The following is a 27,341-nucleotide window of genomic DNA, read 5'->3' on the forward strand; positions in this document are numbered from 1 at the left end:
CAGAGATAGGGAGATAAGGACACATTTTCTTGATGAAGAATTTCAGGTATTCGAGGATAAACACCAAGAAAATGAATAATCTCCACCTAGATTCATTTCTTGTTATCTTTAATGAGTGATATCCTTCACACCCTCATCCACTGAGCCATGCTGCTGCTTGCAGCCTGCCTGGTAATACAGGAGGTGGCAGGGAAATCCAGCTGAAGTTGACATTGGCTTTGCAGGTGTGCAGTCAGGGTAGCATCAGCATTATCCTGGCTCCACTGGAAACTATAACCCAGCATCACTGCCTTCAGCCAATAATGCTGCCAGATCTGTCCCTCACATCATATGATATTTGGAAGGATGCATCAAGGTTTGGGTTAAAGATAACTGCAGAAAAGCAGGCTGTGCTGCATAAAGAAAGGAACTCCTCATGCCCTGGAAATGTGCATCATAAAGGGAAGTATTCTGGGGGATGTCAAGAAGCTAAAAGCAAAAGATGCACTCATGGGACAAGTTTGGCCCTGGGCTATGGATATGCCAGAGTAGACAGCCAAGGTGTCAACTTGTGGGTCCAGGAGAGGTGTTTCCCAGCACCCGGGCGCGATGCAAAGCACATGTGGGGCGCGGGCAGGGGCGCTGGTAAAAAGCAGACATGGCCGGAGTTTGCACCTCTTTTATTAGAAATAAGACACATTCATTTTGTGCTCTGAAAACTGTACAGAAAAAATAACTGACGAACACGGAGAGGAGGAAGGGGAAGGCATGGCATGGGGCAGGGCATGGGAGAACAGAATTAACCGGAGGAGCTGAGCAGAGAAAGTCGAAGAGCAACAGTTATTAAACAAACATTGATCTCTGTAATTACATATCACCGTTAATGTCCTGCGAGTCGGCTGGAGTGAATGGGTGAATGGGGAAGGTGGAAGAGAAGAGGCTTGGTTGGGTAAGGGGAAAGGAGAGGGGGAAAAAATAGAGAAAAGAATTAAAACACAGTAGAAAGATATCTGTATGCTAAAATTCATAATGTGTAATTATAATAATTACAATATCATACAACCCGGCATCTGAGGGAGGCCTTTGTGCTTTCCTGTTTCATAGAGTAATCTAAAATTGAACAATAATATCACAGTTTTTTATAAGTAATCACTTTCCCTATTCTTTAAGCTATTTGGATTGTTTTTTTCTTTCCATCCTTTATATTCTACAGGTAATGGCAAGGTAAATGCCATTGAAGATCACCCAGGTGGCCCAAAGGAGAGTTTAAACAGAGATGTTGTCAAGCCAAGCAACACCTCAGTGGCAGAAGCACAACTGGGGGCAGTGATTGTTTTGCATTTTGAATCCATTGCTAGTTTTTCCCTAAAAATATTTTGGTTTTGTATTAATTTCTATCAAAAAGAGACCAAAACACACAGTAAGAACCCAGACCCTGATCAAGCTTTGCTGTCTGGCACAGTCTGGCCGCTTACAACCAGAGCTCTGCCACTGCACATCTCCAAAGCTGGGAGAGTTGTTCCAAACATCAGACAGACAGTGCTGGGAATGGTAAGAAAAATGAAGTCTGCTTGTAATGTTACTGGTATATTTATTAAATGATAGAAGTATTGCACTACATTGGGGGGGGGGGGGGGTGTGTGAAATATAGATACGTTGTTTTATGTAAATAGCTTTGAGAAATGTTTAATGACCAAAAAGAAATTAAAATTGTTATTATTTCTTTTCATGGTGAAATAAAAAGACAGTATTTTTTGATGAGGAATGTCCTGCTTTCCTGATCAGCTCCACCTCTTCCTTCTTGTAGGACCACAAACCTGCTTGCTGGCTCTGGGCAGTGGGGAGGGAGGAGAAGAGCCAGCCAGGGGATAATAACCAAAGCCTGAACTGAATAAAACAAAGCCAGCAGCAAAAAGGCTGTGTGTTCCCACCATCCCAAGCTTTCCATGGAGCAACTCTGCCTTCCACCTTCAGCAGGTGGCATGCTCACCCCTTGCCTGCGCAGTCCTACGGCACATAAAAGGCATTCGAAATGACAAGAGCCAAAGAAAAGAAAGGTCTCGGGTTTCAAGTTCTCTTTTTATTGAAGAAAAGAAAAGAAGAAGGAAAAAAATAGATTATTTTGTTTGTCTGTTCGTTTGTTTCCAAGTGGACGTTATTCGTGTTGTCAGTTTGTCTCAATGTCCTAAGGCAACATCTCTGTATACCAAATGTCTCCAGGTACATCGGCAGGTCTGTCTTTCCCTCTTTCTCTCTCTGCCTTCCAGGGAGGGGCAGCTTGGAATCAATCTGAATCCGAAAGCAAGGAAAAATAACAGAAAAAAAAAAAACAAAATAAAAAGGATGAGGCCAAGAGGACCTTTGCAAGGCCCGTGCTGAATTTATCTATTTAACAGTCAATGAAACGACCTACATTCTTCATGTTGGTCTGGTTTTCTAACACCTTCCACCCTCTCGTTCGAGACGGGGCGAGCAGGTTTGGGAGGTGGTCCTTTCCTCCTGTGCCTATCCCACTCCTTGGGGCACATGGAAGCTCTGCTGTGGAGGGATGAGAGGAGGAAACTCCACCTTATCTCTCCACTTAAGCCATGGATGATGCAACCACTTCCCCGTCCAGGACCCGCTGTGGGAGCGCCACTATGCCAGGTCACGGTGCGGCTCATCGGAGTGGGAATGTCTTCTTGGCCACCGTTTGGCGCATCCCGTCTCCTTCCTTCTCGAGTGAGCTGGTGAGGGAGAGGTGGGGGGCGAGGATCATCGAGGGATGCCACAGACCCTCAAGGCTGGGTCTCCCCAAGGGATCTACAGCGCAGCGAGGCTCCCGCAGGTGTCCCCTCTTTACGGTCTCCAAACAACCCCAATCTTCTTGGCCCTTTGCTGGGCATCTTTCCACACCTCCCTGTGGCAGAGCAGGAAGGCTCTCGGCGTGCAGCAGCAGCCCGAAAGCATCTCTGATGAGGGCTCATCCCCTGCAGCCCCTTCCCACCCTCTGCTTCCTCCTCGCTCTCTTCCAGGCTCACTTCTTTTCCAGTCCTACCTGGGAAAGCTCGTGTTGTCCTGAACCTACAGCTACTATACTCTATAAAGTAATATTCCCCCTCTCTGCTGAGAACAATACAAAAGTTACTCCAACCTTACCAAAGGTTTCAAAAGAAACCAAACATTTTTCTCGCTCGGTTCCGTTTTAATTTAATCATTTCTTTAAAACGTGGTTGTGTTTTGTTTGTTTCGTTTGTTTTCCAGAAAATAAGAGAGTCCCTTTCTTCCCTTTCCGCTCAGACCTCTGTCTGAAGGTCAATAATGTCTTGTCCCACCAGGGGAATGGTGGCCCCTGTTTTCTCCCACTCTACAGTTTTGAGTTCTAGGGGAGACTGTGCCACAGGTTCGATGTCCTTTTTAACCCATGATGGTGGGGACTGGACTTTCCTGATTCCTTCCCAGGGTCTCTTGTTTGGTGTCTGCTGTTTTTCTTGCTGCAAGAGGAGGGAAGTGACAGAAAAGAGAAAGAGAAAGAAAGAGGGGTTAGTACCCATGTAATAAATACCACTTTCACCTCTTTTTCTTATATTAAAGGCATTTTTTTCTGTGAAACTACTAATCCAAAAGCAGTGTTTCAATTGTACTTGGTGCGTAAACTGCCTATTTTTAGCAAGAAAATACAAACTTTTCCTTCCTCACTGCTATCTCTATCACCTAATGTCTCTACATTTTAGCTTTCAGCTGAGGGTTTTGCCCCTTGGATTTCCACTGAGAAACTGAGGATGGTTTTGAGACTTCAAGATCCTTTTCTACTTCTACCCAAAATCCCCACATAGAAATCCAGATTACAATGAGTTCTTTCTGAACATACACTGACTGCCTCTAATGTGAATACATTCCTTATGTAGCACAGCTATTTATAGGCTGTTTAATTGCAGCAAAACGTGCTAACTATTTTGCCAGTGAACCCGTGCTGCTTGATGGGCTGGCTTGTCAGCTCTGGAACTGAAAGCATTTCCATCAACTCCACACCAAACCTTCAAGGCTTTATCAACCACCATTAGCCCTGTCTTCCACCAGCATCCCACCATGGATAGCAGCCCGTAGCGGTTCATTGTTTCAGCCAGTACACACCAAGACAAGACTCCGGGGAGAGCTGAGGCTCTGTAATATAGGTGTACTTCTCAGCATTTATATAAGGGGGAGTCCATGCAAAGATGTTAAATCAGTTGTTCCATTTTCTCCCTGCTCCAGAAGTGATGCTTTTCACAGTTAATTATCCCCAGAAAACACTCCAGCACTGGGCAAGAAAAGACTTCCTCACACATGAGAGGAGCACAGATCCCTTTTGAGCTGCCTGTCAAAAGTAGTGGCTAATGGAAAGGAAGAGAGGAAAGGCAACTTCATGGAGGATGACAACAAGGAGATAAGAAGTCTGGGGAGGTGGTGAGGAGTCAGACGTGCAGGTGACATGCAGTCCAGATGTCTCACAGCTTGATGCTGTCACCAAAATGTATTTATTGAGGGGAGATGAAGCCACACGTAGGCTGCACTGGCATGATTGTACTCCAGGACACTGCAGAGATTGCTGTAGCAGCATAGGAAACCTAAACGCCCATCTGCTGCCTGCTAATCCACATACCTTGACTTCTGATTTTGGTCTCCTAAGAGACTTTTGTAAGGCTATTGTTTATCGCGCCTCCATACTGTAACACTGATTGACAGAAAAGGTGCTGTAGCATTGTTCTCAGTACAAGAAAGTGTTGAAGAGGGTCCAGCAAAGATGGTCAGGGGTCTGGAGCATATGTCATGTGGGGAGATTGCGGGAGCTGGGCTTGTTTAGAGCAGACTGAGAGAGGATCCCATAAATGCCCTGCAGGGACAGCGTCCATCACATCATCCAAGCCACAAACCTTACTTTTCCAAAAGTCCACCTTTAATATAAAAGTAAGTTTGAAGTTTCTCCTGTATCCCTGCAGTTGCTCACAGGGAGAAGGCTCTGGATGAGGTTATTTGGTGTCTAGAGAGTGGCAAATGTATCATAGAATCATAATCATAAAATCATAATCATAGAATCACAGTATGGTTTGGGTTGGAAAGGACCAAACGTACAAACCAGATAAACCTGGTCTTGTCAGTGTGAAATGAAATCATTGTGAAATTATCTTTATTTTGATTTAAAAGGAAAAAATAACTTTTTAAAAGTTATTTGAAAGAAAAGAAAGAACTGGTTTTTAAATAAATCAGTTGCCATTACTCTGCCATGATAAGATGCAGCAAGAACTTGCACGGAAAGACAAAAGCACGAATAGGACAAAACATGGAATGAAATTAAGAGTTTCCTAGCAGATGAAGAAAAAAAATTCTTGGTCTGAACCCTTCTTTTCAATGGACAAACATTTTCTTTTCTCCCGCACTTGCTGTAATGCCACAAGTTTTTGGAGTCATCAGTGTCCATAGCTGTATTACTTAAGAGAGACCATCACAAATGATCATATACATGAAGTTCATAAATAATTCCATCTTTCCCCTCAAACAAAAGCCCTTCTTTGATGGCATTATCCTCCTCCCAGACAAGGTCACAAAGATGCTCAAAGGGGTGGAGCAGCTCTCCTATAAGACAGGCTGAGAGAGCTGGGCTGGTTCAGCATGGAGAACAGAAAGCTCCTTAAGGGGAGGCCTTAGAGCAGCTCCAGTGCCTAAAGGGGCTCCAGGAAACCTGGAGAGGGGCTTTGGACAAGGGCCTGTAGGGACAGGCCAAGGGGAATGGCTTTAACCTGCCAGAGGGGAGACTGAGATGAGCTCTTAGGCAGAAGCTCTTCCCTGTGAGGGTGCTGAGGCGCTGGCACAGGGTGCCCAGAGAAGCTGTGGCTGCCCCATCCCTGGCAGTGTTCAAGGCCAGGTTGGACACAGGGGCTTGGAGCACCCTGCTCTAGTGGAAGGTGTCCTTGCCCATGGAAGGGGTTGGAACTGAATGAGCTTTAAGGTCCTTCCCAACCCAAACCGTTGTAGAATTCTTTATGGCCACCCTCAGCACACATTCTTCTATTCCCAACCAATCTCTATTTTAACAGTCCCTTTGTCTGCCACACTCCTGACCTTCAGCCTCTCCTTCATGCTCTGAGGATGAACCCAGATCTGATCATGTACACTGAACGTGATTAGCAGACCTCAGAGCTATTCTTGTCATGGGCTCCTTTTGTGCTATTGAGGGAAAGCAGCTGAAAATCCATGTAAGGAACAGAAACTAAGGGTGAAGGGGAAATGAACAAAGAATTATGAGCTCACATCTACAGCAATGGCCTCTGATCAGACCTGTCATCAGACTTGGAGGTTACAATAATTATTCAGTGGTAATAAATCTGAGACATTAAATGTTATGAATATTAAGAGTGGATAAATAAAGACAGGAATCATAGAGAATGGAACAGAAAACATCACTATGCCAATGTGTAACTCCAATCTGCATCTGCATCTGAAGTACTATGTGCACTTTGTGGTGTTCTTGATAGAAGGATATAGGGGAAGTGATGCGGGTAGCACTGTTTACAGCCATAAACAAAGTTATGGGCATGTTCTGTAGGAGGAAAGATTACACAGACTATGTCCTCTCAATCTGGAAAAGAGATTACAGATGGATATGAAAGTATTCTATGAAACTCTTAGGGGCTTGCTGATAGTAGGAATGAGGTACTCGTGGTAGGAACCATCTCTTCCAACACAAGAACTACAGAGCACAATGAGGCATCAAGCATTGCCTGGGCCAGAGTGAACCCAAGGAGCCAGTCCTGCACCCCCTGCACACAGTACCCAGACAAACTGCAGACCACCTTTCCACACCTCTCTACTGATGCTGAAAGCTTCCAAAGTTATAAAGGTACACGAAACATTCACAAAAGCAGCATCCAGTCAGTACTATGAAGTAAAGTGATGCCATTCTTCTTAAGGGGGCATTTTTGAAGATCCACTACCATATGCTCCTCCTGCTCTTTCATTTTTCCAAGCTGAGAAGGAGAGGAGCCAGGGCCAGACTGGCCTTGGGTCTAACCCTATATGGTTGTTTCTACCTAGATTATCACTGTGTTGTGTTATCTAGCTATGACTATGGTGGGTTTAATGATTCCAAAGTTGTCTATTTACAGTTAGAAAAGGAAAACGAGCCTCAGAAGATCAGCAAATGGAGAGGAAAGGCTTGTTTGTAGTTTCACACTCTCAGAAAGGAATCGGACTTCTCTGGTGATGATGTGAGTGGAGACACTACTCAAGGGTGGGATGCACTGGCTGTCCACCACAGAGCTCACACAGCTGCATGTAAGGCCATGATCCGAGCATGGGTGCAGAAGGATTCAGTGCTCTGAGCAGGTTAAATGCAATCAGCCAGGCTGAGCTCTGGCAAGGATGCTGGGAGAGAAAAGCAAATCTCCTCTTGGCAAGAGGCACCCTGGGAATTGGTAGCAGGCCTCTGGGAACAGCTCCCTTTTTCTTTCCCCCCATATGGAAAAGGTCTTCATTGGGTCTTGACCATTTGAACAGCATATAGAAACAGCCACCGGGCTCACACTTCAAGCCTGGCATTTTCCTCCAGCCCCACTGTGGGGTCTGAGCAATCGTCGCAGACAGGAGGGAAAACCGAGCTATGCACTGAAAAAGAAGAGAAAACCTGGAGAGAGGGATGTGTAATCTGGCTGTAAAAGGCTCCAGTGCTGGCCCAGGGCCTGGACCCTCAGAGACAGCCAGGAATGGCCTGAGACAGGAGCTGAAAGCAGCAGAGGCTGCTCTGCCAGTAACGCACAGAGACAGAGCCATTACTCTGGCCTGACACAGCTCATGAGCTTCTGGCTGTTAGAGAGGGTGGAAATGTTCCTGCTTGGTGCCAGGACGGCTGAGCTCTGTCAGAGGGCTGGGAAAGGAAACCCAAGGCTGGGGTAAAACATGCTGCACACTAAACTGGAGGTCTTCATCACTCTGATGGCGTTTGGAGTCTCCTTCATTCAGCTGTGGCTTTTGTTTTGGCTGCACATCTTTAAGGGAGAGGGATTTGGGATGAAAGGCATTTCAGATGCAGTACCAACAGCACCCCCTGAAATCCCTAATAACAAAGACAGAAGCAAAGCACATCGGGGTAATCCACACAGCCCTCTCTTTCTAAAGCTAGCCCTGGTAGACTGTAACAAGTCATCTGAGCTGGACTCTGGTTATGGAAAGGTAATGGTGGTGATGACACCTCCTTACCTTTATGCATTGGCTCTGTGCTGCCTTCAAGGGTCCAGTCTGGCTCCATCCAGAGTATCTGGTTCCTAGTGCAACCCTTGCTTAGGATCAGCATCAGTGTATTACATTAGTAGGGCATGGAAGACTGCCTGTTCTAAGACACAGCTTTCATTTCACACTTCAGTCAGAAAGGATGAAATGTGCAAGCTGCATCTCCTTGTGTTTGTTCTGCGGGATTTTGTTTGCTTGTTCACTTTTGTGCTTGTTTTTAATAGCCAACTTTTATAGTTACCCTGAATAACCTGAAGAGGAATTCAGTGCTTTCTACAGAGCACTCTGGGATAACTCCCCTAGAACCAGCTACTCCCATGCTGTTCTCATTGCCTCCAGTGTCAACTTGAAGGATATTTCATGACCTAAATGGTCTCTCCCCATGACATCGATGACTCTAGGACCAGAATGAAGTTATTCAGAGTGTATAGCAGGGAATCTGAAAGATAAATGTGGCTCATGCTGTCTGATTCATCTTTGGGTCAATGTCAATGGAAAGTGATTAGAAAATGAAAAAGATGTCCTGGGTTTTTACAGAATGATACATTTTCCTTTCCTTGTTTGAAACAAGTAGATGCAGTTCCTTCATTTTATGCTACTGAACTACAAGGATTATATTTTGCTTTTCATTTAGGAGAAAGGCAAAATAAAAGGAAGTGGATAACTTCGTCCAGAATCCCATTTGTGTTGGAAACGACAGGTTTTATCTCGTACTGTTGGAAATGAGTTAGGAAACTTGAAATACCTAACATTTACTGGATTATAAAGATATGTTTTCTCCTTCTGTATTGTTTGAAGATCAGATGGTCTAACCTGTAGGGGTTGCTGTTTCTAAAGTCTGGTGCACAGCCTCTATGCACAGCTGAAGGCAAACAAGCCCTTAATCAAGTTGGTCCTTCATAGACCCTTAGCAGCAGATTGCATTGACAATATAGAGTACCTGATGCCTTATACTTGGGGCAGGAGGTATCAGATGATCTACAGGAGAAGGTGAACTTCTGATTTATGGTATATTTGGACACAGGGAAGCTGACAGACAGTTTATAGCTGAATGAATTAAAGTTTGATGTCATTTTCATAACAGATTTTATTGCAGTAATTATTATGCTTTATGTAGCATTCCTCCCCATAAACATTACTCTAATGGGTCTTTTAAAAGCTGGCAGTTAATAAAACCTTTAAAGAGTGCAGAAAAGATTAAACAAGTGGCACAAAGGAGATACCCTACCTGTAAGAGGAGCTTCCTTTGTAGAAGGACACACAGCCAGAAGCAGAAGTACAGACTCAAAGAGGAATGAACCTGAGTTTGACACAACCACCACTATATGGGCTCCACCACCCTCAGCCTCAGTCTATGCAAAGTGATTCCCATGAACAGGAGCCAGATTTTCCTACTTGGGAGCAGGAGCTCCGCAGTGATCTGAAGAAAGGACAGGTAGACAGCAAGCAAGGGAATTAATTCTGTCATGCAGAACGCAGTCACAGCTAGAAATGAGCTTTAATATTGATCAATAAATCCTTTCTTCTTCCTAGTCTTTTAGATGTCAAAGCAAGTGCTGGTGGAATGTGTATATCCTACAGGTGTCTGAAGACAAAAATCAACTTAAGATGAGAAAATAAGCATTCAAAATAGAAACACTGTCTAAGATACAAATAAGAAGAAATCATAGAAAGGCAGAAAAACATGTGTCTTTTTCCACTGGGTTTTGGAGCATGGGCTTTTTCAGGAGGAACAGAGATGAAGTGATCCTGCCCCTCTATTGTGCTCTGGTGAGACACCACTTGCATCACTGTGTGCAGTTCTGATGTCCCCAACATAAGGAGGACATGGAGCTGTTGGAGCAAGTCCAAAGGGTGCCACAAGGATGATCAGGGGCTGGAGCACCTCCCGTATGGAGCCAGGCTGAGAACATTGGGGCTGTTGAGCCTGGAGAAGAGAAGCTGCGTGGAGACCTCAGAGCAGCTTCCAGTGTCTGAAGGGGGCTACAAGGATGCTGGAGAGGGACTCTTCATTAGGGACTGTAGTGATAGGACAAGGGGTGATGGGTTCAAAGTGAAACAGGGGAAGTTCAGGTTGGAGATAAGGAAGAAGTTCTTTACTGTGAGTGTGGTGAGGCACTGGCACAGGGTGCCCAAGGAAGTTGTGAATGCTCCATCCCTGGCAGTGTTCAAGGCCAGCTTGGACAAAGCCTTGGGTGACATGGTCTGGTGTGAGGTGTCCCTGCCCCTGGCAGGGAGGTTGGAACTGGGTGATCTTCAGGTCCTTTCCAACCCTAAATATTCTATGATTCTAAGATTCTGTGGGAGTGGATTGGAGAGCTGAATTGCAGAGTTCAGATCCTGTGTGTGAGCTCCAGAACAGGTCTCCAGCCAAAGCAAAAGCCATTCCAGTTGCAGAGAGCTGAACACAGCAAAGAGCTAATAAGTGAGAATGAGCAAATGTGAGGAATGTGAAGAGCTCTGCTCAGCACTGCTTTCACTGACCTGAGAACAAGTAAAGAGCTACTGTTTAAAATGAATGCAAAGCCAAATGCTGGCGAGAAGAGAGGCATATGTGTGATTCAAAGTTCTCTAATGGAGCTGGATGAAAGGACTCCTGCAAGGGGAAGGCAGGAGTGTCACTTCCATTGCTTTCAAAGCCAAGGAGAAACAAAACCTTTGTTTCCTTTAAAGCCTGCAAAACCTCCACGCTCATCCCATGTAGTTGCAGAGCATGTGAACCCTCCTGATGTCCAGCCCAAGCACTGGAATTTCTTCAGCAATTAAGCCACAGGGAGGAGCAATGTTGGAGATGCTTTACCCTGACAATACAGGAAAATACTTCCCATGTGGTACAAAGCAGCTTGAAAATAGCCCTTACCCTGCTCTAATGTGAGGAGCTCTCAGCTACAAGAATTTAGACCCTGGGAACTGTGTGCGTTTAGGAGGAAGCAGGGAAAAAAACTATGTATTGGAGCCTACAGTCTGCCAGACTTTTAAATGGAGAGTGAGGTTTCCAGCAATAGGATTTCTTTTTGGTAGCAATTGGTTAGATAAAGAGCAACTCAAAGTGATGGGAATGATTAGGAAGGCAGAATTCTGCTGTCTGAGTCAGTACCAACCTAACACGTCATTATGCATCCTTTTGGACAGCAAACTGTGCCTTAAAGCTGTTCTGAGGAGATATCTATAACCCAGGTGGAAACCTTTTGCTAGTTAATGCAATCTCAAAAATGAAGGTTTGGTGGATCCCAGGCACCAAGAAAGTTTTCATCTGAATCACTGAGGATGTGGTGTGAATGGCTGGGGTTTTCTGATGCAAATTGCCCTTGGTTTTCTCCAAGTCTTTGGTTCCTCTCGTGCTTCCTGGCTGCAAACAGGCTGTCTAGGGGATAAATATTCAACACACATAGCTCACTGAGTTTTCTGCTCAGGGTCTACACCAGCTTCCAGTTTGGTCTGGGATAAAATGGAAGTGTAACTGTACAAACTCCACTGCAAGTCATTTGGGAGGAGGTAGCACAAACTAAACCCATCTGTTCCTGAGATACTTGGTATAGATTTAAAGACTCTTTAGGTGGACAGATGTAACCTGTCCCAAATTCCCAAAACTTTGCAACTTCCTTTTGAGTAAGGGCTGATTTCTCATGAATTATCCCCATCTTCCTTGCTTCATCTGAAGACTGCAAGGGACGCAATTTACCATAGCTCATGGCAAGGTCACAAGGAGAGCTATTAGTGCATTCAGGAAATGACTTTTCAACTTGCAGTCACCAGGTCTTGCTTAGTGACATGGTTTAGTGGTGGACTTGGCAGTTCTGGGGTAAAGGTTGGACTTGATGATCTTCAAGGTCTTTTCTAACCTAGCTAATTCTATGATTCTATGTGAGTTTGTTAGTATCTTCATTCCTTATCATTGAAAAGTCAGCTAAGGAGTTATTAGGATGCTCATAAAAGTTATTAGGATAATAGTGTCTACATCCTGTATTAGTTCATAAAGCAACAAATGAGTGAGACCTCTTTACTCTGCAGTGGTGAGGTGGCCTAGGCTTGAACGGAGGTGCATGTGTGGTCCTGTATGCTTTGAACACGGATCCCGTTCACAACGTGAGTTTAATCTGAGTGCATCTACAATAGAAGCATTTTATATTTCAGATATATATATAAGAAAGAGCCTTCACATAAGCAAATCTGCCAGAAGACTTCAGAGATGATCTCCTGCAGAGGAGGAGCTGAGCTGAGAAAGCAGGTTAATGGGCAGTAACAGCGTACACTGGGATAGCTGTTTGCATAACTGAGATGTGCTCTGGTTCCAAATTAAGGGGGTTCTTGTTTGTGTCTTTAAGGAAATTAAAGCCAGGTTGGATGGGGCTTTGAGCAACCTGTTCTAGTGGAAGGTGTTCCTGCCCATGGCAGGGGGTTGGAATTAGATGGTCTTTAAGGTTCCTTCCAACCCAAAGCATTCTATGATTCTATGAAAGTCCATTTCACATGGAACAGACTTTATGGGAAAAAAAGGAAAAATCCAAGTTGGTTGCCCAAGAAAGGATAATTCTGTATTATTGTACTTTGAAGCTCAAGTTAGTTCAGTATTGGCAGCGTGCTTTGCTTTGCAGCAAAATAACTGCAGCAAACACTGGTGCCAGAGTCATTCCTGGGAATGCATTGAGTGTGGACAAGATTCAGACTTTGCTGGCATTCCAGGCAGTATTCTGGTTCTCCTAATTGCCTACCTCTTACATATCATCCTGGTAACATTACTCATTAGCAAATCGATGACAGGTCAACTGATGGCAGTGGGGACACCTTAATCCCAGCAGGATGTGAATTAGGGTCCAGATCTCTGCAGTAGCTGTTCTGATTTGAAGATCGATGTATGATGGCCAGCAGCCATGTATCCTTCCACCCTGTGCCCTCCAGTGCAATGGAGTAAAGAGGTCCCAGGGAAGGACTCCTCAGCTGCTGAGTGAAGGGAAAGCAGAATTCATCCCCAAACCCGTCTCCATGTCTGCAGGATAAGAACAAGCTAAGGGGTATTGTTCAAGGCTGCCTTTGCTAGGGATTAGGTCATTCTCACATCAGAAATGCCCTTCAGAAACAGACCTTGTAAAGGAAGCAAGCTGATCAGCTCAAACGTGCAGGAGTCCCTGATTATGTTTCCAGCTCTGCCAGGAGCTACTCTGGGGCAGTGGGTAAAGGGCAGTCTTCTTTACCTTTCAAGTGTACACTGCAGTAATCCAAAGTTTAAATGTGTCAGGGTAGTTAGAAGGAGCAATATGTGTGCCGGTACAAACCTTGAGGTCTTGCCTGAAGATGGCTTAGAAATTATGTTTTACCTCTAAAGGTGGAGAAATTCTCAACAGTAAACACATGTGATGGCTGAATTTTCAACCCCTCTTCCTAAAAGAGACAGATCTGTTTCTTTCTCCTATTCTGTAGGTGCTTCCTTCAAATCTGACAATGTTCAACTGATAGGAACTATGTGTTTAGTGTGATAAGGTAATTGGTTTTGGCCACTGCACTGAGGTACAGAGAGGACTACCATGTACATCAAACCAATCCCGAAAGTACCAGCACTATTCCTAGGAACTCCCAAAGGAGATTGGTCCTGTGCAGACATTTAATTCAAGTCTCAGTAGCACCTTTCTGACCTTGTTGTTGAAGAAAAGAGGTACTATAAGATTAGGAAAAGAATCATATCCTGGGGAGGACTAAGGACAATGGGACATGATGCTAGGAGAGGCTGGGAAACTGCTAGGGCTGGAGAGAGGAGTGGTAGCTTGACTTTGAGGTTGTTTATTTAAAAGGGAAATCAAAGATACAGCAATGGAGACAGATGGATTAGACCCAGTAAACTACTCTATGATGCTAGGTGTGAAAGGGTTCAAGGGAATTCCAGGATTCTCATGACCTTGTTCATGCTCACAAGGCAAAGAGTTTCCGATTGCTAAAGGAATGTGTTTGGATTCATACATCATGGAAGGATTTGGGAGAGGTCTACAATGCTCTTCAAGGCAAAACAAGTCAGACTTACTCTAACATTAGTTTTATCACTTCCACCAGAAGAAATACTCCATTGTTTTACAACCTAAACATACATAAAAGAGAAAGAAAGAATCTTTTGTTATTAATTTAATCCCTCGTACCCTCAGTCTGTCTTCTTGGGGCAAGCTGAAGATGAGGCATCATTTCCAGTGGGGTCCTCAACAGTAAATGGTAGAAAAAGGAGTGAAGAAAGCTATTTATTTTTCTTTGCACTGCTTTAGATGTTTTTAAACCAATACCCGCTACTGACTTGCCAATGCTGATCTTCACAACCTCCCCCTTTAGGGTTACATCCAAGGGAAAATCAGAACTTGAAAAGGATTCAGTCAATACGCAAAGGCCACCTTCACAGCTTCTTGCCAGCAGTTCAAAGCTCTTTGATGATGACACTGGCAACTTCAGTTCTACACAGATGCACCTCTGAAATGCTCAAAACATCTCAGTCTGTAAAACTCTCCTGCCAACATATCACAGATTAGCTTTTACATGGTATTTAAGCATTTTTGATTTTACAAGTGTATCATACCTAAATAATAGAGAAAAGGCAGAGAGATGACATTCAGTGAAACTGCATGGGGATTCTGGGCCAGCATGGGCTTTTTTGATCTGAATCTGCCTGCTAGGTTCACTGTCCCTCTCATTCTGTAACACTGGGCACCCCATAATGACACCTTGCCACACACAAGCTGAATTTGCTGGGACTACATTTCCGGAGCTCAGCACAGCAAAGAAAAGACCATGAGGGCTGAGACACAGGGGAGATGCAACCAGGTCGCCCTTCTGTATTTGTGCTATCCACATCAACTACTACACAGGCTCTTAATGTGTTTCTAGTACCAAATCTTTGCCCCTCTAAAAGGCTATAAGGTTCTTCCCTCAGTCTGCTTCCCTCAAAGTCTCTTCTTGCCCTGGAAGTTTGCTTCTGTTAAGAAAAGCTATGTATATGGTGATCAGCTCCACAAACAACCTTATGCTACATGTAATTATCACGTATTCCCCAAGAAGTGCTCCCACCACCACAGCTTAAATCCTATTGCTGTGGCTTTCCTAAACAGCTGTGCCCATCACCACTGCCTTGGCCTCCAACTTAGCCCCTGTAGGTGGGGTATATGATTCCTGCTGTCCCCTCCTTCTGCCCTCTCCCTTTTCCACCTAGATTTCCTCAAGGCAGTTCTAGTTTCCGGCTCCTAGCTATGAATGGATGAATAGATCACTGAAAGGGAATGCAAAGAGCAGATACAAACACAGGGAAAAAGCACAAAGAAGACAATACAGACTCTCATCACCATGAAAGTACATAAGGACCAACATATTTTGGGCTGCTGACTACTCTATAGATAAGCTAGCGGTACCTCTGTGACCCTCTGTATCCTTTGTGGTGTGCATGTGCTTGTTGCTATAATCATAGGTAGAAAATCAAGGCAAAGTATTCAGTGAGAGCTCCAAACTTTCCTGTTTCTTACCGTGCTCCTGCTGGCACTAGAGGGCTCTAGGAGATGATGGTTCTGAAGTGTCTGACTAACCTTGCTGTCCGTTGTTGGAGACTCCTTCTCCTTCTCTGCATGCTGGAGTTTTCTGTTCAGGTCTTGGAACATGTCTTGGTGACGTTTCCTTGTGTGCATGATTTTCTGAAGCAAACACAAGGGCCACAGGTCAGCAAACCCTATTCAGCTGTACTGAAAGCACACGTCTCTCCCCCAAATTTACATATATTATTAAAACCTAGTTCTGTCTCCCTGCGGGTACAATCTGATGTGAATAAACTGCCTTCAAAGTTTATTGAGGACCCAGTGTAGCACTGCCTTTATTTTCAGGATGAGATAGTGGGAGAGAGTAGAAAAGACTATTTTTTTAACTTTATGGTTATCCTAAACCTGCAACTTCCAACTATTTATGCTGCAGAGTTTGTGCAGTGTTGTACTAGCTAGACCTAGGAAGCTTTGCTGGCCTTCTTTAACTGATGCTCAACCCCATGCCCGTTCTGTTCTCAGTGTGTCTCCTTTGAGCTTACCCAAACATGTAGAGCTTGGATACAAGAAGTTCCATCACAGACTATTCCACAATTTCCTCTTCTTTGTATTTTGATTCTTCTGCATTTCACTTCTACCTCCTTATGCCCAGAAGGAGAGGCAGAACCAGTTTCTATATGGACTTCCCTTTGCATGTAAGAGCATGTTGAATATGTTCCCTGTGTTCTACTAAGTGCTGTATAATTGGAAGAAGGTGGCTTAAATATTTTGGGACCAGTTTGAAATATCAGCTGAGATGTACCTGACTTGCCTCAATTTCAGACCAAGCTCCCAGCCCTGAGCTCTGAAGTGATGCTAGCATTAAAGCAACTCCTCCTGAGCCTGTAATGTGACTCTGTTTTGGAATAAGCTAGAAACTTTAAAAGGAAAGGTTAGCTTCGCTGCAAGGATGTCATGACTGGACTCAGGATAGCTGCACTAGCTCTCAGTAGACCAAACAGACCCTCTGTGGAGGATTGGCTTACAAAGCATTCCACTCTGAACCTCAGGTGTGAGCACGGACATCTCCCTACGTACAATATAGACTTCTACCCGTGCTGATTCTGTGAGGTTCATTACTAGGTTTGAAACACCAGGGATGACAATCAGTTGTGACAGTGGAGACATACCAGCTTCTTTTCTCTTAAGCAATACATACTGTGCATGAAAGGGAAGGTATTTTAAGCCACTAACCCAATGTACATGTGTTTCCCAAACAGGTCTGTGGTACAGACACCTACTGCTCCATCAGCTCCCCAAGAACATTTTGAGAGAGAAGGTACAGGTCTTTGGCAAGCCAATGCAGGATCTTGATTTACAGATGTTTACACAGGAGCTACTAGTCCATGTATTCATCATGCAGCAATATAAGTTACCCATTAATTTAGCTACACAGGGTAAACCTTACTAGGCACCCGTCAAACCTCTTTGAACCCACTGTTTTTAAACCCTTAAAGAAGCTCTTTGGCAAAGGCAGCAGTCCTGCAAAGGTGCAGAAAGAAAAGCAAGTAGCATTACTGTCTCTCATCCTATCCCTTGAAAAGCACATTCAGAAAGGGATGTACTCACCTCAAAATCTAGCTCTGCATACCGGGATTTCCGCCTCTGGGTAGTCAAAAGAAAAAGAGATGGGTGAAGGTTAGTAAGGGGTTGATGATGGTGAGTGGGCACAAAATCAATCACACAGCACATAAAATGGAATCACCTTCTCTTTTCCTTCTTTCTACACCTTTAATGTATTTCTATGGCCCTTTCTGATGGAAAATGCCATCCATTTAGAGGGATCTCTACCAAAAATGGGGACTGAACATGAGATTTTGGCCAGTTCAGGCTCTGTCTTAGTTATGAGCTTGCAGGTCATTCACAGAATGGGAAGCAGAGAGGAAGCAGAGAGGAAGCAGTATACCAGCCAACTGATCTACTGGGGCCTTTGATCACTAGGCAGCTAAGACTGAACTTTGGCAGCAATGGTCAAGACTTACTCACTGAAAACAGCCACAAAAAAAAAAGGGCAAGATGCACTAGGACATAACCTCAGCATAGGATTTAAGGTCTAGGAAGAACTGCTCATACATGTAATGAGTTATTGCAGGTTAGAAGGGGAAGGCTGCATTTATGAAAAACCTCTGATATTAAGGGCATTGTGGGGGATTCCTTTGGGACATTTTACATCTGCAGTAAGTAGGGTTTTCTCATCTGTATCATGACTGAATTCATCAAAATGAGAAACAGCAACAGAAGGTAGGAGAAAAGATCATGTAAACAATAGGCCTTGCATTAAATTGACCAGGTTTTGACAAACTAATGTTTTTATTGGACTTTGCATTGCCTGTAGGGATAAAGACAGTTCATCCAGCAATGGAATATGTTTATGGAAATAATGAGAGATTTTTAGCATTACAAAATGGTATCACATGCCACTGATCCCACATGATAATGCAATACTGGCATTGCATAGTGGGCTGCGTTTGGCCTTAGGTGCTGCTCCTGAAACACCAGATGTGGCCAGTGTTGAGAGCAGGGCATCATTAGGAGTGAGAACAACACAATAATACCCATTGCTCACCTCCAAGGAGCTCATGGAGAGGGTGGAGACTGTCTCACTCTTGGACACCACACCTGAGTTCCCTGAGTCACCTGTATCACACAGGCTGTTGGGAATCTGTGACTCATTGGAGATGTTCTGTGGCGCCAGCTGCTGCTGCTGCTGTTGTTGTACCATGGAGGAACCTTGAACCTCACTGCATGTCATGGTTACAGGCTCCCGTGGAGGACTCTTGACAACAAAGCCTGGATCAGTAGCCATGCTGAGGTGAATGAGCCGTGTCTGGGGCATCTGGTCAATATTGATGCTGTATTTGCTCTCGTCTTTGGGTGGTTTGGCCCGTAAGGTAGACGTGTTGGTAGGCAGAATGACATAGCTGGTGTCCAGCGTTTGCTCTTGTGCCCGGGAGAGTTCTGAGTCCAACTTCTTGAAGATGTCCCCATCACAGATGTAGATGGATTTAGGTGGCTGGTTCTTGTCCTTCTTCAGAGTGAGAGAGTGATTGCTGAACTCATTCAGGTTGATGGCCCCCAGGTAGTGTGGGGAGCCTTGAAGATGCATCTTGGAGACGTTGGCTGGAAGACTGTTAAAGTTTGATGACCCCTTCTGGTGATTGAGTTTCAGTTTCTCTTCATCTGGCAGTGATGGACGCTTCAGTGTTCCTGTGATGGTTGAGGTCCTGCAGGCAGTGATGTCTTTATTCAGCACTAGGGAGACAGATAAGTGTCCTTAGCACATCACTTAGGTTTTTGTTAACACACCAATACACCTTCCACAGTCACACCATGCTAGCATGTTCCCTTGGCCCTCTCAGGAGGCTGTGGTGGCAGAACAGTGTTTTATACTGGTTCGGGGTTTTTTAATTCCAAGAATTTGCTGAAGGCAAAGCTAAAGTTAAGGAGGAAAAAACTTCCTCAATTTGACATGTTCTCTATGAACCTGTCCATGGCAGGGGCTGGGAACTGGATGATCTTAAAGTCCTTTCCAATCCAAACCATTCTATGATTCCATGATTCCAACAGAACCATGGCCAAAACTCCCAAGTTGGCCAACACATATTGTCATATTGATAACAATATCTTGAAAAGCAAATACATATATAGATTTAGTAGATGTAGTATATGTATATATAGAATGTATATATTACTACCCTATGGAAGAATAGAATTCTCTAAAAGAAAAGGTTGCTTTCACCTCAAAAATCGTTTTGATTCAGAAAGTAGCTGAAATGCAGTATTGCCAATGATTTAAAGTGTAAATATTAATTTCTTAAATTAAATATTAATTTCTTAAATTAATATTTAAGTATTTAAATAAATATTTAAAGCACTGCACTGCTTCAGGCTGACCTTTTCCTTTGGACAGTTTCACTGTCAATAATACGATACTTTAAAATATACCACATTTTGTTGTAAGTTTCTAACTGCTTTCCTCAAAGCTAAGCTTCTTGTAATCATGGCAAGCCTTGGAGAGAGGTAATTATTAGTGTTCTTCCTTTTTCATTGAGGACAGAAAGGAGTGCCATGAACGTTCCTTAATGGGAGAGGAAAACCTTAAACTGAGGACGAGGTGAACATGCCAGATAGGAGGTATATAAAGGACACACAGACATTCATTCCAACACAACACTGTCCACAATAAAACATCTGCTTTTCTTCTAAGGAATAAGAATCTATTGCTCAGTTGATTTCAGGCTACAACGTAGACTTTAACAAGATGCTAACACCAACCTTAATGTCTCGAGGGGATGGAAAACACAGACAGTGGGGCTGGGGCAAAGTGGTACAGGACTGAAGGCTACTTACCCAGTATTTCAGCACAGGAAAGGAGAAATAAATGCATGTTTCCCTTTCACCCATCTCAGAAGGAAAAGGTCCTTCTACCTATTTACACCTACCTATTTTTTTTCTCAATGGACCAACAACAATGACCTTTGGGTTTCAAACTTAGACAAGGGAAGTTCAGGTTAGATATAAGGAAGAAATTCTTTACTGTGAGGATGCTGAGGCACTGGAATGGGTTGCCCAGGGAAGTTGTGAATGCTCCATCCCCAGCAGTGTTCAAGGCTGGGTTGGACAGAGCCTTGGGTGACATGGTCTAGTGTGAGGTGTCTGTGCCCATGGTAGGGGGGTGTAACTGAATGATCTTAAGGTCCTTTCCAACCCAAACCATTCTATGATTCTATGTAACCTGACAAATTCATCTGCTCCTCCTGGGACAGCGGTTGGACATGACAGGCATCCCATGAGACTGAGGACACACTGTTCTGCCAATTCATACTGGGATCAGTGGGAGCTGGAAGAGCCCTTTTTAAGGCTACAGAGCAGGATCAGGAGGATACCAAGTAAAATAAAAGAACTTTCAAAAAGCTTTTAAAGCTAATAACATTGAGTGGAGCTATGGCAGTCGCAGTCATCTTGACATTGCTAGAGAACCGGCTAGGATAAATCAGAGCATTACAGTGTATTCATAGCATACACTGTGGGAAGATGTTGCTAAAGTCAAACCTTTCACTTGGGAGTGTCAGTGAGGTTTATTGGTTCAGGCTCTTCTCCATACTCATATCAGCTGCTGAAAGTAGGTTTGGAGAGGTTTGCACTTGGCAATCTCTAAGCATGGAGCAAGTGAGCTTTCGACACTAAGCCATGGACCCAATCCTACTAGTGAATCTAAGTGAGGAGGTTATGAGAGGTATCAGGTATATCTCCAATCCATCATAACACAAGAGCTAGTGCCTCCAGGAGAAATGATGGCCAGAAACCAACAGTCAGATTTCTGCTTTTTGTTATTCAATAAGCAGAATGCATAGGACGATGAACCATATAGAAATGCCTCAGAAATGGGGGTTATTATTAACTACTTAGCTTGGCACAGACCAAAAGCACTTTAACAGAGGAGGAATATCTTTTCAGGCAGACATCAACAATCAAAATGTATAACTGTATGCTGGTAAAGGAAGGGAAGCCTAGGCTGTTAGTAAGCTGCTGGTCCAGGGTCTTCAGCCCTGAAGAAGCCAATCAGATCCTTCCTGTCCTCTGGGAAGTTTCATTTGGGAGCCAGCAACTCAGTAGCAGGTCCAGAAAGCCCCCTTTATTGCAGGAGTCCAGGGTCTGACTTGTTTTCCAGCAAAAAATGGGCTGGAAAATACTTTTGTAAAGCATGTGTTGGAATCAGACATGGTCTAACACGCATGTTTTCACACATGACTTTAATGAAACTGAGATCTTTGGTGTCAGAAAGGGAAAAGGAAGACAAATGAGAAGAGGGAGACAGCCAGAAATGAGATTAGAGAGAGCAAGACAGAGAAACAGAAGGAGAAAATGGACGGACCCTGAAAAGAGATAAATGGACAGAAAGGGACCATGAAATAAGATATCACAGGGATAAGTGAGATAAATATACTGTGGTTGTGATAAGCATAGGGAGAGGGAGTGCAGCAGAGAGGAGGACAGGAAAAGATAAATAAGATATGGATAGATATTAGATAGATAAATGATAGTGACAGTGATAGACAATACATAGAAATACACTGGCAGAGATAGATGTTGACAGAGGTAGAAACACATAAATAACAGGTACAGCGAGACAGACAGCTGAGGACAGAGATAAATAAGTGATTGCAAGATAGACAGAGAGATGAATTATAGATAAATACATTAGAAGTGGATAAATAAATGATAGATAAATGAAAAGATAAATGAAAGGGAGAGGTAAATGTGTACAGAAACAGAGAAAGGAGGAGAGAAACAAAGGGAAAAGGAAGAGAAGGAATGAAGGCAGAGAAACAATGAAAGAAGAGGGAGGGATGGAGGGAAGGGAGGGAGGGAGGGAGGAAGGAAGGAAGGGAAGGAAGGGAAGGAAGGGAAGGAAGGGAGGAAGGGAAGGAAGGGAAGGAAGGAATCATAACAAAGAGAGAGAATGATGGTAACTGAACACACAGTATGTACAGTCCTTGACTAGAGAAGATCCTGGTTTGGAAGATATGAATTATATGCAAGGGCCAAGCAAGGGGCATTTCTCTCAGTTGGGAGAAGGGGTAAATCTGGCAAGGTAGATGAACGTCTAAATATCTACAGGGGGTAAGGAAAAGCCCAGGTCAGGCATGCCAGGACCAGGGGACAATGAAGCCTGCATAGACAGACAGGTAGAAAGGAGAATCCAGACAGCACAGACACCCCCAGGGGAACAAGAGAAAAGGGAGTTATTAGGGAGAGGTGATCATGCAGATCGTCAGCATCAAAACGGGTGTGTGCAACTGCACACACAGCAGAAAGGTGCAGGCAGAGGAGAGACCTGACCCACCTCCATATGTACAACTTCCATCTGCACTAGAAGTGTGCATGGGGGCAGGTGGAATAGTGAAGGCTCTCCAGACTCCAGACCTTCTCAAAGATACCTTTCCTGAGCACAGAGCTGCCTGAGGTTGGTGTGACCCACTTGAGCAGGGGTTGCTAAAGCAAAGAAGGGTCACAGTAGGAAGAGATGGATCTAATCTCTTCTTCCTTGATACTCTTCTCCACCACCATGTTACATGGGCCGTAAGTAAGGAATAATGCCTTGGAGGAAAGGCTTACTCTTAGTTAAAAGGCCAAGAGAGCTACAGGGAAATAGGATAAGCAATACATAAGGCAGAATTAGGGATGTTGCTTTCTTTTTGCCACGGTTGAGTGTAAGGGCAGCCCACACAAGTACATGCAAGGCACAAGACATACACAAATAAAACAAAAAGGGGAAATAAAATATGGCCTAGTTCAATCCCCAAACCAGGTCACTTGTTGATTCTCACCTGTGATGTGCTCACCTGATCTACAAGCCATATCCACATCCTTCTCAAAATCGGTCTGAAAGACAGAGAACACAGAGGACATGGTCAAAAGGAGGTGGAGGGGGAAAGAAAGCCATTTGGAAGATGCAAAACCCCACTTTAATAAGTGAGGCAGACACAGCCATTGCCAGAAGAGTAGAAGAGAGATGTTTTGCTTGGGCTTTGAAACATGGCAAACAGACCACTCCACCTGTGGCTTTTGAACCTCAGTGGTAAAGCTGTAACATCACTTTTCAGCTGGATTCATCTGCTCATCCTGCTCATTCCTAGGCTACCAGATTAAAGTATCTCCATGGAACACATCTATACACATTTCTAAAACCAGGGGACAGGTTCCTGGCATGATCTGCCTTGGATATATCACCCCATACTTAGTCTCTGGATTACCCTCCACTCATTAAACATCTGGAGATGTCACTGAGAGCGCTCCATACCCACTGGGCTTCTATCACCAAGTCACATGAAGTGGAAACACATCTCTGTTTCTAAAGCTCTTGGTGTATAAAATCAATGGTCCCAGGAGGCACAAAGGCTGAGTAACATTTTCAAGTGGTCTGTGCAGCCAAATGAAACTCCTTTTTCCTCCCAATAGGAGTTAATCCTTTTTGTAAAGCTTTCAGCAGATAACATTTCAAAGAACTGGATAAACTGAGTCACAGTGGGCCATGAGTTGTCACGGAGTAATGGAAAGGCTGCAGACTAACAGAAAGTAGAGAAGTTCACTGGTTATTTCTAGTGTCATTTCAGACACTTAATGTAAGTGTAGCGATGTGATTAAACACATTCCAGTATAATACTAACAGTATGAATAAAGTTTATCCCCATGCCCTTGGGATAAATACTTTAATATCAGCAGTTTGAGACCGAACACTTTTGAAGAGTTGGTTGAGGAATTATCTCAACTTTCATGATGCTAATTTCATAGTAAATTATTTGGGATATCAAATAAATCTGGAAAGAATAGAAAAGAAATAAGACTGAACCGATGTTTAAATGGGCAAAAGGGATGACTCAGGAAAAAATAATCTCATTTTCAAGATAGGAGTTCCAGAGAAATGGAACCAACAGCCTGTATTAGTTCTACTGATAAATAAATTGAAGATAGGCTTATATTTAATACCAGTGAACAAGATTTTGTGGAGAACAGTTCTACTCAGCTAAGCTTCTTTTCACTTGTGCAGATTTGGAGATTATTGGAAAAGGTAAAAGCGAAAACTCCATCCCGCAGAGCTTTGGATTCCTTTGGTTATTTTACAACTCAGTCAGTAGAAAATAACATTGTGCCCCTCTAAAAACGTCAGTGAGGAGTCATCATTCACATCTAGATTGTGAAGGGGTTTTTGTGCCCGAGTGTGAAGAAACTGATTGTAAGCTCTTCACTCAACACAGCCATCAACCGTGCAGATGTAAATGTAATCTCACTGCTGAAAAACATGTAGCTGACACAGAATTTTGCAAGTGGTTGATAATGAATGAAAACAAGAAGTTCTATGGGGAGACACAAATGTGAAACTTCAGGATATAACCTTGGCGATAGAATAACAAATCCAGCATCCATAGGTTTAAAGGATGGCGAGAGGCTGAAGGGCATATGGAAGGGGTTATATACATAATTTTAAGGCAAATGTCTTACAGAGGGAGAATAAAAAAGCTCAGTATGTTAACTTATTGAAAAGAAGATTGAGATTGAGTATGATTTTGATGTCTATTATTGAAGGAGAGAAAGTAGTAGGCATGCAAGGGGCTTTCTAATTACACATAAATTGATATAGCAAGAGCCTGTCTGAAAATGAGAAGACTACACATTTAAATTAGGAATGAAGGTAACTATTTTTAGCAATCACCTATGAGGTGAGGTAGAATTATATATCTCTTGGTGTCTTGACTTGAAGATTGTGCTGTTTGAAACAAGACCTTGTCCCCAAGCACAAGCTACTTAACTTACCGCAAGAGTGACTGGAAAAAAAACACCATTGGTTATCATATAGGTCTATTAACTAGACACCTTTGGAACTTGTCCAAATGTTGTGATTGTCCCGATGTCTTTAATCCAAAAGGCTCAGAAACCAAATGTCTCTTATGTTATCTAAACAGTGAAGCAGATGCAAGATGATTTCCCATAGTCTATACTTTATGACTTTATATGGTTTGCTTGCAAAGGACTTACACAACAAGACCAAGGCTTACAGTGCTTAAACTATATTCCCAGTGAAGCAATGTAAGCAAGTGTGCTTTTGAGAGAAACGAATCCCTTTGAGATAGCATCTTTATAATAATGACCCAACATGCTGTGATTAAACCAGTATTAAACTACTGCCTCTTACTTCCAGCTAGGACAAGCCAGCATGATGGGGATGAAAAGGTCTGGAAGACCTGGGAGGTATATTTTGGCTTTGAATTTTTTGGGAAAGAAAGGATCTCACAAAGATGTCTGCAAAAGCTGGTGTGTAAGTTTGAGCCCCTTAATGGTATAATGAAATGAAACCGGATTTATGCTATAGAGCCTATGCTAAGTGCCATGTTTGTTCAGGTGCAGATTTAAAGTTAAAAAGAATGATGATTGCAAATACTGTGATGGGCAGAGCCCTTTGTTTATCAGTTTTGACTTAAAAATGTCCTTAATAACAGACTAGGTGGTAGTTTTCCCTACCATTAGCTGAGCGTGTCCATTCTGAAATGACCCCCCTGAGTCTCCATTGCCCTCTTCCTGACGATCTACTACTCGGCACTTCACAGCATCCTGGACCTGTAGGAACAAGTGGATTTGCAAAAGTCAGAGTCAGAAAGGAATACCAAATCATATTAAATTCTGATTCTTTGGTAGATCAAAAGAACATGGATCCTACTTCAGTAACATTCAAGTATTCTTTTCAAATGATTTATGTGTTATGTGTCCCACACAGCAACAGAGCAACTCGAAGGTTTTATAGGTATCCTGGGTCATTGTGCTGGTCACTTCTAGGTTGATTTATATAGTCAAGAATAAAAAAGTCTTCTGTTTTGCAGCTTGAAATATGTTTACAGTGGATGCCGTTGCATAAATCCTCATACTGGGGTCTAAAATGTCTGATTATGATCCTGTATCAGCAGTAATATATATCTGATCCAAACTTTACTGAAATCAATGCCAGTGACTGCAATGGGAGGCAAATGCAGGCCCATATTCATAATGCAATTAGTTGAAGGAGTCTCAGCCAAGCCAGTGGTGTAATTCCATTGATTTCATTGGCCTGACATAAGAAATTAATCTGTTTTACTTAATTTAAAGGAGCTGTAAGAAGATAAAATGAATATTGAGAAAAACCACCCTTCCTGTCTCGGTTATTAATAGCCTATCCACTCAGTAGGATGAAAAGAATTAAAGAAACATAAAAGATTCATCCCTTTCTTCCCTGATATAATTTACCATTTTAAATCTCCATAGGGAGGCTGGAGAGAATTTACTCAATTTCCTTGCTTGATTATTGCTAGCTTTCCTTTCTAGCTTCAACATCGAGGCACCAATGCCAATGTAGTGCTTCCATAAATCTCAGCCCAAGTTGTCTCTCTTGAAATGAAACAAATTGTTTTCCTTAATATTCTATTTTTTCAGAGGTGGGGTGTAAATATTTTGGAAACATTAATTTTGGTGTTAAACAGGCAAAGTCTGACACATGAGATAAGAAAGTCCCCCAGATTCCACTCTGCAGTACACTCAGCATGACAGCCATTGAGTCATCCCTCTGACCAACACTGTCATGGTCATTTTTGCGGTCACAAAGACAAAGCTTGATAGGATTAGAGAAGTTACCAAGCTGACTGGACTTTTTTCAGATCTTTTCTGTGGGAAGTGTGTATAAAAGAGACGGACTCATTGGTCTTACCTCCCGCCTTAGGATACAATGGACCATAACGATGACGAAGCCCTCCAATGAGTCAAAGACAGCAAAAAGGATCTGGAAGAGTGCTGACCTCCGATCTGTGATTGCCAGAACTGCAGACATCCAGGTGAGAGCCAGGAGTGGTAGGACCACACAGGAGCTCCAAAGGGAAGCCCTGTCAAGGGAGAGGAAAAGAGAATTCAGCTCCACATCAGCTTCACCCACTTCCATGTGGGATGTTCGTTCAGCATCCTGATCCCATGGGGCTTCAGAAGACTTCTTCAGCAACGTATACTTGTGCTAGATGTCTTCTGAGCCCCTGTCACAGGGAAGCAGGAAGATGCTTTGCACACTCAGGC

At 43.4% G+C, this 27,341-nt stretch overlaps 1 protein-coding gene across 2 annotated transcripts in view; it reads right to left on the bottom strand.

The window, feature by feature from the left end:
• Nucleotides 1-643: 643 nt before the first annotated feature.
• ADGRB1 (adhesion G protein-coupled receptor B1) overlaps nt 644-27,341 on the bottom strand; it is a 285,153-nt gene continuing 258,455 nt past the window's right edge. Inside the window, exons 25-31 of one of the 2 annotated variants that reach the window (XM_061447600.1) lie at nt 26,986-27,157; nt 25,773-25,868; nt 23,099-23,138; nt 18,319-19,004; nt 17,322-17,357; nt 15,768-15,872; nt 644-3,452 (exon numbers count right to left, since the gene is read on the bottom strand). In XM_061447600.1, coding sequence (XP_061303584.1) covers nt 3,255-3,452; nt 15,768-15,872; nt 17,322-17,357; nt 18,319-19,004; nt 23,099-23,138; nt 25,773-25,868; nt 26,986-27,157 — 1,333 coding nt within the window. In that variant the 3' untranslated portion in view covers nt 644-3,254. Of the gene's footprint in view, nt 3,453-15,767; nt 15,873-17,321; nt 17,358-18,318; nt 19,005-23,083; nt 23,139-25,772; nt 25,869-26,985; nt 27,158-27,341 lie in introns of both variants that reach the window. The other variant, XM_061447599.1, reaches the window with a different exon arrangement.

Source organism: Pezoporus flaviventris, unplaced genomic scaffold, assembly GCF_033815535.1.
Source record: "Pezoporus flaviventris isolate CSIRO_AGI_PZ_B2104156 unplaced genomic scaffold, CSIRO_AGI_Pfla_v1 ptg000007l, whole genome shotgun sequence".
NCBI classification, from domain to species: domain Eukaryota; kingdom Metazoa; phylum Chordata; class Aves; order Psittaciformes; family Psittacidae; genus Pezoporus; species Pezoporus flaviventris.